The sequence below is a fragment of the Carya illinoinensis genome, chromosome 14 (genome assembly GCF_018687715.1).
Source record: "Carya illinoinensis cultivar Pawnee chromosome 14, C.illinoinensisPawnee_v1, whole genome shotgun sequence".
NCBI classification, from domain to species: Eukaryota; Viridiplantae; Streptophyta; class Magnoliopsida; order Fagales; family Juglandaceae; genus Carya; species Carya illinoinensis.
In genome coordinates, this window is record NC_056765.1 from 30,396,229 (window position 1) to 30,411,372 (window position 15,144).

The 15,144-nt window shown below is 33.2% G+C and overlaps 1 protein-coding gene across 1 annotated transcript; it reads left to right on the forward strand.

The window, feature by feature from the left end:
• The first annotated feature begins 5,307 nt into the window (after nt 1–5,307).
• On the forward strand, nt 5,308–13,608 carry LOC122294133. The gene is made up of 12 exons (XM_043102615.1): nt 5,308–6,725; nt 7,187–7,389; nt 7,500–7,697; nt 8,292–8,363; nt 8,984–9,079; nt 9,447–9,526; nt 9,726–9,801; nt 10,044–10,254; nt 10,506–10,708; nt 11,935–12,040; nt 12,374–12,463; nt 12,582–13,608. The coding sequence occupies exons 1-12, from the start codon at nt 6,206–6,208 to the stop codon at nt 13,328–13,330; spliced, it is 2,604 nt and encodes an 867-aa protein (XP_042958549.1). The 5' UTR covers nt 5,308–6,205; the 3' UTR covers nt 13,331–13,608.
• Nucleotides 13,609–15,144: the final 1,536 nt, after the last annotated feature.

Genomic DNA, 15,144 nt, shown 5'->3' on the forward strand with positions numbered 1-15,144 from the left:
ATCAACATTTTTTTGCACCTTTTTAAACTAAATACATCAGTGTACAAAGACAAGCTGGTCTATAACACCCAAGTGCCCTTGAAAACCAAGCCTAATGATCATAACAAAAACTCGGCGAGAACGCCGAAGGGTTAATCGATAAATACAAGAGAGAACCTGCACAAAGGATTGTCAATGCACCTAGCAAATTATATACACAAACGAAATTCCAGCAATAAGAATACAAAACCTACATTTATAAGCAAAAGGTCTATGTATCCAAGGAGAATGACAAGAATGATCAATGCTAAAAAAAAAAAAAAATGTCATTGATTGCACAAAAAATGAGAATCAATAGGTGGGGTGATCGGAGAAGGTCAAGAAGATGAAGATTTTGGAGAATGAGGCAATGGGGAGGGCGATGATGAGGGTGAAGAAATCAAGGTTTTTCCATCTAGGTTTGAATAAATATTGAAGCGACGGCAATGGAGTAGAGGCGAGGGCGAGTTCATCTACTCATTCAAGAGATTTTTCACTCACAGACACGGGTATTTTGCATGTCCTTAATTAGTGAAACGCTCTGTTTCATTTAGGCCTGTAAAGCAGTCCACATCTGTGAACTGTAATAAGCATTATTCATTCGGAATGTGTTGAGGTATGTTGTGAATAGTAATGAAAAGTAAATAAAAATTAATAAATAATAATAAAATATGTTAAGAAATATTGAGGTATTCTCAACATTCCAACACACCTAAAATGCAGACCCAAACACACCTAATTGTTTTAGTTACCTATTTCTAGGAAAAAAAATGCAGACCCAATCTGCTTTCTACCAAGACTTTGAAACTACTTCAGACCTAGACTTTTCTACGCTATTGCTTTTTTGACATTTTTGTTTTCAAACGAAAAGGGGTAGCAGGTGGAGATCGGTGGTCCTCACTCCCTAGGCATTCTCGTGATAGAATATTACCCCCTTTGTCAATCGGTATGCGATAAATGTTACAACAACTCGTTTGGATGTTGAATGGATGAGATGATCAAATGAGAAATTTTTAAATTATAATTAAATAATTTGTAAATGATAATAAAATTGTTTGAATTAAGATGTTTTATGAAATTTTGAGAGGAGAGAAAAAATTAAATAAAAATATTATAAAATTAAATAATATTATAATATAGTTTTTTAATATTATTTTTATTTTAGAATTTAAAAAAGTTGAATTATTTTTTATGTTTTGTTAGAAAATTTAGAAAAATTGTAACGATTAGGAAATGATTAGAAGAAAAGTTGAATATTTGAAATTGAAAAATATTTGTATTTATGATGTTTGAATGTTGAGATGAGATGAAACTAATTTACAATCCAAATGGGACCTAAGTTGTATAACGATGATGATAGAAAACCGATGCCGATGAGTGACAAAAAGCCTATAATTCTTAAAAAAAAAAATGATTTAGGTGATGTGATATTAAAATATAAGCCTTGCTACACATAAGTCTACACACCATTTTTTTATTTTTTTATTTCCTAATTTTTTTTTTAGTTTATTCTTTTTAAACTAATTGAATTATTCTCCTCATTATCAATATATCAAACATTTAGTAAAAGAAAAAAAATATATATGGTGTGTGATGTTTAGGATTATGTTTAGAATTTTTCTTAAAATATAAAGGTCTTATTTTAAGTTTTTATCCTAAGCTTCAATTCATATTAAGTGGTCAATGACAGTATGACAATAAGGACCTAGATGGTTGGCGTAAAGCGTATGGGTTATAGACACTCCAACTATTTGGGCTAAATTATAGTTGTACTCTAATCCCATCTAAGGCATAAGATTCTAATTCACGATCCCTCCTTCAACAAATCTAAGAAAACGCCATTAAAATATGGAGATGGCTAAAGTTGAAGGTAGTGTAGGTAGATCTTGGTTACTACATGCGTTATACAGGCTCCTAGGACGATGGCACCTTTGCTTCTGTATAATTAGAAGTACAAAAAATGGAACAGACCGATCAACAATGATGACAGTTCTGTTGTCCAATGAAGGAATGACAAATACAAAACCTACCACCTCAACCCTTGCACTGCTAGCATTAATGCCAAAGCATATTCCCCATTCCCCAACATTTAACCTTTCCTGCAGGGACACCGTATATATCATCTTCCAACTGCATAATCATTTCTCTTCTATACTCTTCTGTCACCATCCTGCGTAATTTAATCTACATATATATATATATATATATATGTATATAATATAGAAGGCAGTTGGGAAAGCCACCGTATTTCTTAGTGAAAGTTATAGGACTTTGGAAGGGTGTCTCTTTCAGCTTGTGTACTTGTCTTGGAAGTGAAACCTTCCCTCTTGTGTTTAGCTAATTGGCTTGGCGATGCGAGTGTCCACTTAGGCCACACTCAGTTAATGAATTCCTACTTGCAAGTAAGGTCATGATCCTAATTTAAGGTTGTGAAAGCAATAGAAACCAACCCTTCGATCTCACAGGTATTTCCTAGCTGGTTCTACTTATTTTGCCTGCCCACAATTATTTCTGCAAGCAAACTGTTTGGGGCATGATCTAACCATGGACCCAACATGAATAACTATCCTAGAAAAGGCTATAGGGTGATACCTAGCTCATTCTGATACTTATACTCTGTAAAAAGTGTGACAAGCAGCGTGCAAACCTCTTTAGAGGACGGATTTTCTTCTAAGATTGAATTTAAGAATTAACATCGAACTATATATTCATATTTACTTTATTTTATGGTATTCTCCTTTATTTCTCGTGTTTAAGATTGAGCAACATTTCCATCTGAATTGTGTACAAGTCTTCCTACAAATTACTACTGACCGTTGGAATTCAAAATCTAATGTCAAACACAAATAATTAAGCCTAATCTATTTTAGGCCAAATGTATGGTTAAGGTTGCATATGTATTCAAACCAACAACTCATTACTTCAACGAAAATATCCTCGTCTAATCACGGACAAGCGCCATCAATGATGATGTTGATTTTAATCTTGGATATATATATATATATATATATATGAAAAATTTTATATACTATACTATCATCTCACTTTCATCTTACTAAGTATGATGTGACATATTTATTACTATTGAATGATCATTTATTACATATTTATTTATCATCTAATAGTGATAAATGAGCCACATCTTACTTAATAGGATAAAAATAAGATGAGAGTATAATATATAGTATTACTCTATATTTAAATATATATATTTCAATCATGAAAACCTCAAAATATATAATTTTATACTAAATGTTTGGAACTTTCTGTCCCTTCTTAATGATACATGAATTTTAAGACCTCTCTCTCAAATGTTATAAAACGATCATTTAGATTTTAGATCCTCTGATGTCCTTGCTAATTGAAAGGGATTTCCTTCCCGTCCACGAGGTGGCAGCTTGTTGTCACTCAACATTTATGGCCACAAGTCTCCTTTAGCCTTTCCCTCATAGGCTTAAAGGACTTGGCTTCCCACCTTATGGAGATCATGGAAGAAGCATGCAACCACCATCCCAAATGGACTTAGATTTAGGTCGCATTTTGATGTTAAGTTGAATAGAATTTTCATGAATAGTAGTGAATTGAGATAGTAGAGTGAATCTTATGAAATCCACTCAAAAGAAATTTAAATCTACTTCAAAGCTTCTTATCAAAAATATTTTCTAAGACAAATGTAACAATGCTTGTAACTAAAAAGAGATAATATAGGAGATGATACTCCAACTAGTCAAACCATGTAAAAGGTCACAATATTGTTTGTCGGAGATAAAACAAAAGTTTCTTTTCCAAAAAGATTATAATAAATACAAATAGCAATAAGAAAAAACAAAAGTTGGAGTTATTTAAACGGTCTAATGTGCCGCTTTGTTTTGACAAAAGCACCCCAATGAGATTTAAAATATAATATAATATAATATTATATAATGAAATCAACGTCATTGAATTTATTTATTTAAAAAATTAAATTAATTCTTTAATAATATATTATCAATTTTCATTACCTAATAGTAAGCTATATGTTAACGAGTCGAGTTAGGATGAGATAGTCAAATTTAAATTTTATATCAAATTAGGAGTTTAAATTTGTTCACACGTCATTTTAATAAAATATATTTTATAATAATATATTTATATATTATTTACAAATCTTGACAAACAAGTTTTGGATTTTTGCTAATATCATTATAAATTGATGTATACATATATCAATGATTATATTTATAAGAATCTAATCTATTTAAATATTTAAAGTATTTTTATTATATATATAAAGAATACTATAAAAAATATATACTCTATTTATTCAAATTTATACGAGTTGATCCAAATTTTATACGAGTTATATGGTTTAATAATTTATTATAATTTTGTGTTCATGACTAACACATTTAATAAGTAAATATAACTGAACCGATTTCTAGCAGCTTGTCGAATAGATACTAATTATTTATTATATCGTAATAAATAATTTTTTTAATCCACATTATAGACAAAGATATGTGTGAATTTATTTCTTGCATTCGGACTTAAAAGGTTTTGCTTATTTTTATTTTTGTAGATTCTACTTTTGTATACATTTTTGCAATTCAGCTGCAATTTTAGTGTAAACCCTATCTTAACATACAAATTTTAAGTATAAGAAAATGAACAAAAATCATTGAGGTTTGTTTCGTTGAAGAATTTGGATTTAATTTGATTTAAATGTAATTTAAAATTCAAAATTTTGCAAAAGGATTAACATCTGACCTAAATACAAATTTAATACAATTTCTAGATAGAGAATTTGAGTTTAAATACTCAAATCCAAATCGTCTTTGAATCAAACTATTTTAAAATTTATTTTTACAGATAAGATGAGTTAAGATAAAAGTTAGAAAGTTAAATAAAATATTATTAAAATATATTTTTTTAATATTATTTTTATTTTAAAATTTAAAAAAATTAAATAATTTATTTTATTTTGTTTGAGAATTTTAAAAAAGATATATAAATAAAATTAATGATATAATATTTATTAAACATGGAATAATATTTGAGAGACTTGCAAGGTCAATTATATATAAATATTGAAAAATTCATGTTAATTATTTTACAAATTTATGTTAATAATATATATAGAAGAAAAATAAATTATATAAGTTTAGGCTATTTTTTTTTTAATATTTATTTTTTATTGAATTTTATTTTATTTTTTAAAAAGCTTACGTGGATATGGTATTAGAACTAAAATAATTAAGTAAATAAATAAAAGAGAAAAAGAAGAAGAAAAAAAGGAGCTCTTACGGCATAATTTTTAAGCGTAGTGAGGGGCGAGAAGTGGGCGATTTCTAATTTTCTTCAGCGATCTCTCTCTCAGCTGTCAGTAATACATTTATGGCGATTCCGTACGGTTGTTACCTTTCGTTTCAGCAACAGATGGCTTCGACGACAACAACAACAACCCTAAAATATCGATACGATTATCTAGGCCAAATCCACTCCTGCAGAAAACGACACCGTATTCGTGATCCTCACAAGTCCTTGTCGAGAAAGTAAAAAACCTCATCCTATGGTAGTTTTGAACTATTGCTAGTTAGAGGTGTAGTTATTTTCTTTTCTTACCTTTGAGTTGTTTTTTATTTTTGTTTTATTTGCTTGACACGATACGAATGCTTACCTTTCACGAGATTGTTTTGGGATATGGCTTGAATTATTGGACTCTTGCTTGGCCGACGCTATATAGCTTGGTGTGTGTGTTTCTATATATAGGCCCTCACATGTGCTTGTGATTTTCACTATTCAAGCTTTGCCTGTGACTATCTTTTGGACTGAATTCGAATTTGGAGTGTGTGTCTGTGTTTTGGACTGTGTTCCTCTTTGGTTCGGCGAGTTTACAGATTTTGCGTTCTGGGTGTTTGACATAATGTATGCTTTCATTGACTTTAGTTGAATTTGTCGTCGAAGTGTATCTGTCCGACTGTCCCTCGCAGGATTATCTAAGTTTAGAATTTGTGTTCTGGGTGTTGGTTGAAAGTTCATGCTTTGATTCTTTTTAGTTGATTTTTAACTCGCACTCTCCGGATTTTGCTGTTTTGGTAAAATATATGTTTGGATTCTCTTTAGTTGAATTTGAGATCATTGTGTGTTTGACTTTGGTCTACTAAAAGTTTAGGTTCTTTTAATCTGAGTTCTATTTTTTAAAAATAATATGAAGGGGTTTGCGTCCTTTGAAATGTTAGTTTTTCTTTTAATCTGTGTGCTATGCGGTTGTGCTGTGGGTAAGGAGTGTACAAACACTCCAACTCAGCTCTCATCACATACCTATCGATACGAGCTCCTATCCTCAGAAAATGAAACGTGGAAGGAAGAGATGTTTTCACACTACCATTTGATACCGACTGATGATTCTGCGTGGTCAAATTTGCTACCAAGAAAGGTTTTGCGGGAAGCAGATGAAAACAGTTGGTCAGTGATGTATCGGAAAATGAAAAACCAGGGTGGGTTTAAGCTGTCTGGAGATTTTCTGAAGGAGGTGTCTCTGCATGACGTGAGATTGGATGCAGATTCGATGCATGGACGAGCACAGCAAACAAATTTGGAATATCTATTGCTTTTGGATGTGGATAGATTGGTTTGGAGCTTTAGGAAGACGGCTGGTTTGCCAACTCCTGGTAAAGCATATAAAGGCTGGGAGGACCCGACTTGTGAGCTTCGGGGTCATTTTGTAGGTTGGTTTCTTTTTTTAATCACTATTGTTACTCATGATTTTTCTACCATATCTTTTGTTTTTCTCCTTGTCTATGTGCAAAGCAATTATCTGTTTATTAGATTTTCTTTATTTCCTGTAGAAAATAAAGATTAAAAAAATATATTATTGACTACCATAATGCAAGAAAATTGCGGAAAGAAACCCAAAGGTCTTCAAAAAGTAGACTATCTCCAAATCAATGCATTTTGGCCACCCTCTATAATTTCCCTTTAAAGACAAACGAGATCATTTCATTCAAAAGTTAGAGAATATTTGTTTTTCTATATTGCTATTTTCCTAGATCCCACGTTTTCTTGGATAATTCTATTGATGATTCCTCTACTTTCAAACAAGTGAAATGATAAGCATGAGTGCAATTTTAGTCTTTAAAATTTGATCTCTATTTTTTATAATGGGAAGCTGGCTTTCGTTATCTTGAAGGGCATTACTTGAGTGCGTCTGCACTAATGTGGGCTAGCACTTACAATGATACTCTCAAGCAGAAAATGACAGCATTAGTATCAGCGTTATCTGAGTGTCAGCAGGAAATGGGCACGGGATATCTTTCTGCTTTCCCGTCTGAGCAATTTGATCGTTTTGAAGCTATAAAACCTGTTTGGGCTCCATATTATACCATTCACAAGGTAGAGTCTACTTTAATTGTTTCACTAATTGTTTTCCCTGAACATTTTATGCAATTAGCTATCAACTGTCTAGTTATATATAAAAAAAAAGCTATCTACTGTCTTGACAGATCTTGGCAGGCCTTCTGGATCAATATACATTTGCTCGTAATGCTCAAGCTTTGAAAATGATGACATGGATGGTTGAGTATTTTTACAATCGTGTTCAGAATGTGATAATGAAATACAGCGTAGAAAGGCACTATCTGTCACTTAATGAAGAAACTGGTGGCATGAATGATGTCCTTTACAAGTTATACAGCATAACGGTTAGTGAACTTATCTAGACAGTTCTGTTTGCTTCACTCCTTGATACTTCACTCTACTTGCATGATATTAATTTTCTTTATACTTGGTTGAAATATATTTGAAGAAAAATGACCAGGTTGGCCAATCCTTTGGACTTTTACAAAGTATTTCCTGAATTCTCTGTTAATCATAGGCAGTCTATGCTCAGACCTCTTTCTTCTGAACTTAGGAAGGGTGTATCTAGAAACTATTTGAATTTACAATTGATTTGAATCCTGAGCTTTTGGATATCTATGGTATGATAGGACCCTGTAGTGAGTGATGCGTTGAAAGAAATAACCTTTATGCTCTCAATAGTTTGTCAATATTAAAGATCTAAATTTGTCATCTTTTTTATAAGTAAAAAAGAAAAAGAAAAAGGAAACTATCTTGAAGTTTTACCATCATCGCATTAGAAGTTTTTCTTGGATACCATCATACCATGGATGATGGTCAATTGTAACTTGTTATAGTTGATTATATCCGTAGTAAGCTCCTAGTAGCATGTTGTTACCGTTGGTTCACTAATGTGAAATTTGAGTTCTAATATGAGCCTTTCATGTTACTATATGCAGGAAGATCCAAAGCATTTATTATTGGCCCACCTTTTCGACAAACCATGCTTTCTAGGAATACTAGCAGTAGAGGTAATCGTTACCAAATGATCTATCTCTATTATCTCTTGGTCTCTTCAATTGTTTTATTGTTAGTCTGTTCAATTATTTTAAACATATTCATCTTTAACTTTAAAAAAATGCGGTCTGCTGTGCCTGTCTAATCCAACTAAGCCAGATCTCGAAATTGGAAGCCATTTTGTGATTTCTGGTCTATTAATTTAGTAATTTCACTTTTGGAGCAAAATATCTCCTATGATAAGTGACATCAGTAGCACTTATAGTGTCTCATACTCATTGGGATTGTAAATAGTTTTTGGTAAGAATACTCCCACCAGAGTGACACAGAAGAGTAGTAGTAATGTTTAAAATCCAATTCGAAATTACAATTAAAAAAATAAATTTAACAATGTATTACTGAAGCACCACATATATTATTTGTTACCATTGTTAGAGAACTCATCAAAAAATTACTGAATTCAGTCATTCTTAGCAGACCACATTGATTTTATGCTTTTATTGAAAGTTACATCAGCCATACTCTCTCAGTTTTCTTAAGGCAATTTTTTCTGAAATGATTCATATTAAGTTTCTAGGTTATTTTAAATTCTGATTTGCATGTTTTCTATATTTTAACAAAACTTTTCCTGTAGGCTGATGACATATCTGGCTTTCATGCCAATACACACATCCCAATTGTTATAGGATCTCAAATGCGGTATGAAGTCACTGGCGATCCGCTTTATAAGGTAAATTGGTTTATATGAATCACATATCCTCTGAAACTACCCAGCATCATTTTTACTATTTGTGCGTTGTCATGATACTTCTTTTTACCGTCCCTTTTCATTGTGGCGATCTGTTTTACGAGATAAATTGGTTTATATGAATCATGGATCCTCTGAAACTACCCGGCATCATTTTTTTTTGTTTGTGCATAATCATGAAATGCTTTTCTACCCTCCCTTTCTGTTGCTTGTTCTTGAACTTGCTCTTTCAATTTGGTGGGTCTGATCCTTTTATTGCTATTAGCAGTGTATTCTGAAGGTTTATGTGATTAAATCATATGATCATGCACTTATCTTTTTCATGTTTATCAAAATAATGGTGTTCCAGGCAATGGCGGCGTTCTTCATGGAGATTGTTAACTCGTCTCACAGCTATGCAACGGGAGGCACATCAGTTAGTGAGTTCTGGTAATAATCATAATTAATAACTACCCATAAAAAATAATCATAATTCATATTTTGATTTATTTACTTGTTACTGAATCTCTATATACTGTGCAGTGTAAATAAGAACAATTGAAAAACTTGCATTTTCACTTAATGTTTGCTAGTTTCTTTCAGATTATCTTGTGACTGTGCATCATTCTGACCCCCTTAACCATTGCAGGTCAGACCCAAAGAGATTGGCAAGCACCCTACAAGCAGAGAATGAAGAATCTTGCACAACTTATAACATGCTGAAGGTATGCCATATTCTCCCCCTCCCCCAAAACAACCCCCAATTATAACTGGCACATTTTCTTGTCTCACTTCTTATTCATTTGTGGATTGGCTGCATTTTATGTTGGATATTCATTTTCACATTTGTGTGCATTTTATGTTGGATATTCATTTTCACATTTGTGTGTGGCGTTTTATTGTTATTATTATTATTATTGAAATAAATTACCTTATATGGTAACTGGTAGTCTTGCTGATTCTGTAGGTCTCTCGCCAGTTGTTTACATGGACCAAAGAAATGGCATATGCAGATTATTATGAGCGTGCCTTGACTAATGGTGTGCTAGGCATTCAAAGAGGAACAGAGCCTGGAGTGATGATTTATATGCTCCCTCTAGGTCGTGGAGTTTCCAAGGCCAGAAGCTTCCATGGATGGGGAACAAAAGAAGAGTCTTTTTGGTGTTGCTATGGCACAGGTTTGAATCGACTGTCAAATTTGAACTTGTTGCTTTAGAATGAAAGCCAACAATTTATCCTTTTTCCGTTTCGCATCAATCTTAAGTTCTTTGAATCTGAGGATTTTTTTTTTCATATTTTGTTGTTCTGATTGCGAAATTTAATCTGGTTTTCTACATCTCTACTATGAATGATGCCCGGTAAACCACTGATTTATTTCTTTATTACTACATCCACTTGATAAGTGTTTTTTTTTTAAATTTTTTTTCAGGCATTGAATCATTCTCAAAGTTAGGAGATTCCATATATTTTGAAGAGGAAGGAACAGTTCCTGGTCTTTACATCATCCAGTACATATCAAGCTCACTTGATTGGAAATCTGGACAAATAATGCTCAATCTGAAAGTTGATCCTGTTGGTTCCTGGGATCCTTACCTTCGAGTGACATTCACATTTTCTTCCAAGGGAGTTAAGGTAAAAATTATTCCCCTTCAGAGAGATAGGAGGTAGTTTTTTTTTTGCTTAATGTAATTTATATATCCCAGCTGAATTTATCTCCTTTTTTACTTCTCTTACTAAGACAATTAATGAGGAAATTGCTAATTATCAAAATTAAATATAGGTCCTAAATTGCTAATCATAGAGTTTACACATAATACTTCAGTAGTATGGAAGTACTAGTTATCAAAATTAAAAATGGATCCTAAATTGCTAATCATAAAGATTGCCCATTAATATTTTAGTTGGATGGAAGCCATTTATCTATCTATCATGCACACTGGATTTAGTGGTAATAAAACCTAGATCTGAACGGGGAACTTGGGATTATTCTCGTACCCAAAAAAAGTTCCTTTTTTCTCTTTTAATTGGTAAGATTGTCACTCTGTTGTTCAGATCTATAGTTTTCAAGACAAAGGAGAGTATTTTTTACTAATTGGAGGGTGCTGTCTGATTACCTATCAACAAATAAAATAGAAATGGAGGGTGCTGTCTGGTAAATAGGCTGTTTTTTCAATATGACATTATTCTTTATGTTTTGTGTCTGAACTTTCCCAAGATAGCATTCTGTATCACTGTGCTATTTTTTTATATTTATACATGACTAAGAATTTTATTAATGAAAGCATTAGGCATAACCCATGTGCATATGACTCTGATAAAACTGGTATCTGGCCCTAATAATATCCATGAAATTTATATATCAAAAAAATAATATCCATGAAATTTATTTGTCAATATTTCAGAGTCATAGATATCTCTCCCTTCCTCCTTCCCAGTCAAATCCTTCGTCTATCCTCCCAGGGTACACACGAACACACTTGACAACATATCCTATCACATATGCACTTGTGTTGTGAAAGTAATCTCAAGTTATACTGAATAATTTTTTTATTTGATAAAATATATTGTAGTTAAATAATAAACCCTGAACCATCTGATTTAAGGGCTTTGACTAAAAATGTGGAGAGTGAATAGCTTATGCAATTTCTTGAAGTACTAATTAGGTACAAAGTTAAAGCAAAGAATGATTTTGTGAGTTACACAGCCAGGAGGTTAATCAGGTATCAATTGGTCTTAAGTAATCTTTCCATTTCTGAGGAAAATTCAGTTACAAATGAAGTAGGAGAAACACTCATATCTTACGTGTCTGTCTGACTACAAATAGATATAAGATTTTTTTTACTGGATTGAATATGTAGGGAGCTGGCCAATCATCTAGCTTGAAGTTTCGTATACCAAGTTGGACAGATACCCAAGGTGCAATGGTTTCACTAAATGATGAGAGTCTGCCTCTAGCACCTCCAGGTGAGTTTCTTCATTATATCCGCTAGTTTATCTTGGAAGGGACCCATCATATAGTGCAGTTATATATATATATATATATTTTTTGGGTCTTTTGTTTATCTTTTTCATGAATATTCTCATCACTTTCACGTCAATGGAATTTAGTCTGTGTTGGATCTACTATTGAGTCCTTAGAGCATGTAGAGTTTCTTGGAAAGGAACTACAGTTTCTTTGCTTGTCAAAGGGGTAGGGGTGTGGGGGTGTGTGTGTGTGTGTGAGGGAGGGAGAGAGAGAGAGAGAGAGAGAGAGAGAGAGAGAGAGAGAGTTTATTGATTATTGGCATTCTGATGCAGGCAACTTCTTATCAGTCACTAGAAATTGGGGACCTGATGACAAATTAATTCTTCAGCTGCCCGTTAGTTTGAGAACAGAAGCTATCAAAGGTAATATGGTGGATGCTTGAACAGTTCATTCATATGCTGAACCCCAGCACAATATAATGTCTAGAAAATGATATTTTATGGATGATGAATTACTGAAATTGTTTTGAACGAACTCCAGATGAACGGTCTGAGTATGCCTCTATTCAGGCAATACTTTATGGCCCATATCTGCTAGCAGGTCATTCCAGTGGCGACTGGGACGTCAAAACCAGCTCAGGCAAAACTCCTTCAGACTGGATAACACCAATTCCTGCTGCTTACAGTACTTACCTGGTTTCTTTGTACCAAGAGTCCAGTGACTCAACATTTGTCTTAACCAATTCAAACCAATCGATTACGATGGAAGAATTGCCTGCATATGGGACTGATTCTGCCATTCATGCCACTTTCAGACTGATCTTAAATGACTCATCTTCTGAAATACTTTCAGCAATGACAGATGCTATTGGCGAGTCAGTTATGCTGGAACCATTCAGCTTTCCAGGAATGGTTGTTGTGCAACTCGGAACAGATAAAAACCTTGCAATTGCAGATTCTCTTAGTGACGATGGCTCTTCTGTTTTCCGGTTGGTCCCAGGATTGGATGGAAGGCCTGAAACAGTATCTTTGGAATCAGAGAGCAACAAGGATTGCTTTGTGTATAGTGGTGTGAACTATCAATCAGGTACAAGCATAAAGCTCAGCTGCAAACCAGAGTCATCAGACGAAGATTTTAATCGAGCTGCTAGCTTTATATTAAGCAAGGGAATTAGGGAATACCATCCTATAAGCTTTGTGGCTAAAGGCGTGAAGAGGAATTTTCTTCTGGCTCCATTACACAGCTTCCAGGATGAATCTTATACTGTTTATTTCAACGTTCAAGCTTAATAATTTGGGGACCAGGAAGTCCCTGATAAACCGATTGCACAATAAATTTCGTCCGCCGTGTTGCTTCTCTCAAGAGGAGTTCAAATTTATTCGTAAATTTTTGAACTGCACAGATGGACTGATTTAATGTTGATTCAAGGCACTTTGAGCCTGACTTTGTATAGGAGTCATTAGATTATCCAGAATGTAAACATTGGTGAAAGGAGATTCTATGATGCTATCTTTTCATATATTCTTAAATTTCGTAGTCAGCTGTATGTCATTCAAGGTTTTTTTTTTCATTTTTGATCTCTTTTTTTTTTCACAACTTGCCATGCCGTGAAAAGATTCATTGGAGTTGCATGATTTAGCTGCGGTTTATTTTATTTATGAGGATTGTCTTCAGGCTGGGGTACCTGCTATATATACATGAAGAAAACATCATTTTTTTCCATTTTCCAAACAGTTAAAGAGTGGTGAAAAGTTGACATGTTAAATCATCAAGTTTATTAACCTTTCCTTTATTGCTTGAACTATTTTCCTTACCTTCTACTCCCTTCCCAGCCCCAGCTTCTCCTAGAAGCCTTGTTTGCATTGGTCACTTTAGGATGAGGAGCCACCACATTAGATACATTGCTGCACTGATTCACTTCATCACCACAAACCGGATGGGCTGCCGAGGTCATAGTTGATGGTTATTGAATCATTCTCTACAGAATTTTTCACAGTTGCACACTGCTTCAAAGCTTCTTTTATGGCACGTAGAAGAGTATAAGCTTTACAAACGTGAAGCTGTAGACACCCCAGCAAAAGATACATCTTTCATAGAAGTAGGCACCCAATGTGTGTGACACTCGTACAAGGATTAGACCCAAATGAGATAAGATGGCTTTAGATAAAAGTTTATAGTGGAATAAAATATTATTAGAATATTAGTTTTAATATTATTATTATTTTAGAATTTGAAAAAGCTGAATTATTTTTAATGTTTTGTGTGAGAATTTGTAAAAATTATAATGATGAGATAAGAAAAGATGGTTTTAGTATCCAAACAAGCCCTAAATCTGTCGAGAATTTTCCACCATCTCTTTTCAAATTGTTCCTCTGTCCATGACTTATAGACACACTTTGTAAATTTTAGCATAAAACTATCATTCCACATGCACTAAAACTCAAGCTGTCTAGGGATCTTTTCCCGTACATGCCACAAACAACAACAATGGCAGGTGCCTGGAAGACTACCGCAATAGCTGCATTTATGGCATTGTTTTGGTCTGTGAGTATTACTCTTGGAGCTCGTTCCTCCATTGCTATAAACCATGTTTGAAATAACCAAACAAAAGTATAAGCTGTCTCGTCTGCAATCAATGCACAACCAAGTAACGTGGGTTGAATATGATGGTTTACTCCGATAAAGAGAACCAATGGTATCTTATACTTGTTTGTAAAATAGGTGGGGTGTCAATTTATAAATAGAAGTAGTCTTCGGAATCCCACATCAAAAGTATGTAAATGCATAACTCAATTTATAAATGGAAAATCAAAATAGTTTGTTGGCCATAATGAAGAACTGCTGTGGTATTAGGCAATCAATGATGATAAACAATGTATGACTGCACTGATGCGGCCCCTCCAAAGAGACCACGCTGGCTATACATTGATCTTACAAAATAATACAATAACAATAATTATTTTGTCCTATTTTATTTGGAGCAACTCACCCTTTCATTTGAAAACATGGTAAATAAGCTTTACCTTTATCATTTTTGTTTAGAAAATTTATTATTATTTTGATTTGATTAGTTATTAGCATGTTGTGTTTGTTTATGCGATAA

Excerpts from the sequence above, each read along its gene's own strand:
- LOC122294133 (XM_043102615.1), top strand. The coding sequence starts at position 6,206 with ATGAAGGGGTTTGCGTCCTTTGAAATGTTAGTTTTTCTTTTAATCTGT. Across the intron at positions 10,709-11,934 it reads TTTCTTCCAAGGGAGTTAAG|GGAGCTGGCCAATCATCTAG; the intron begins GTAAAAATTATT and ends TTGAATATGTAG. Across the intron at positions 12,464-12,581 it reads GAGAACAGAAGCTATCAAAG|ATGAACGGTCTGAGTATGCC; the intron begins GTAATATGGTGG and ends AACGAACTCCAG.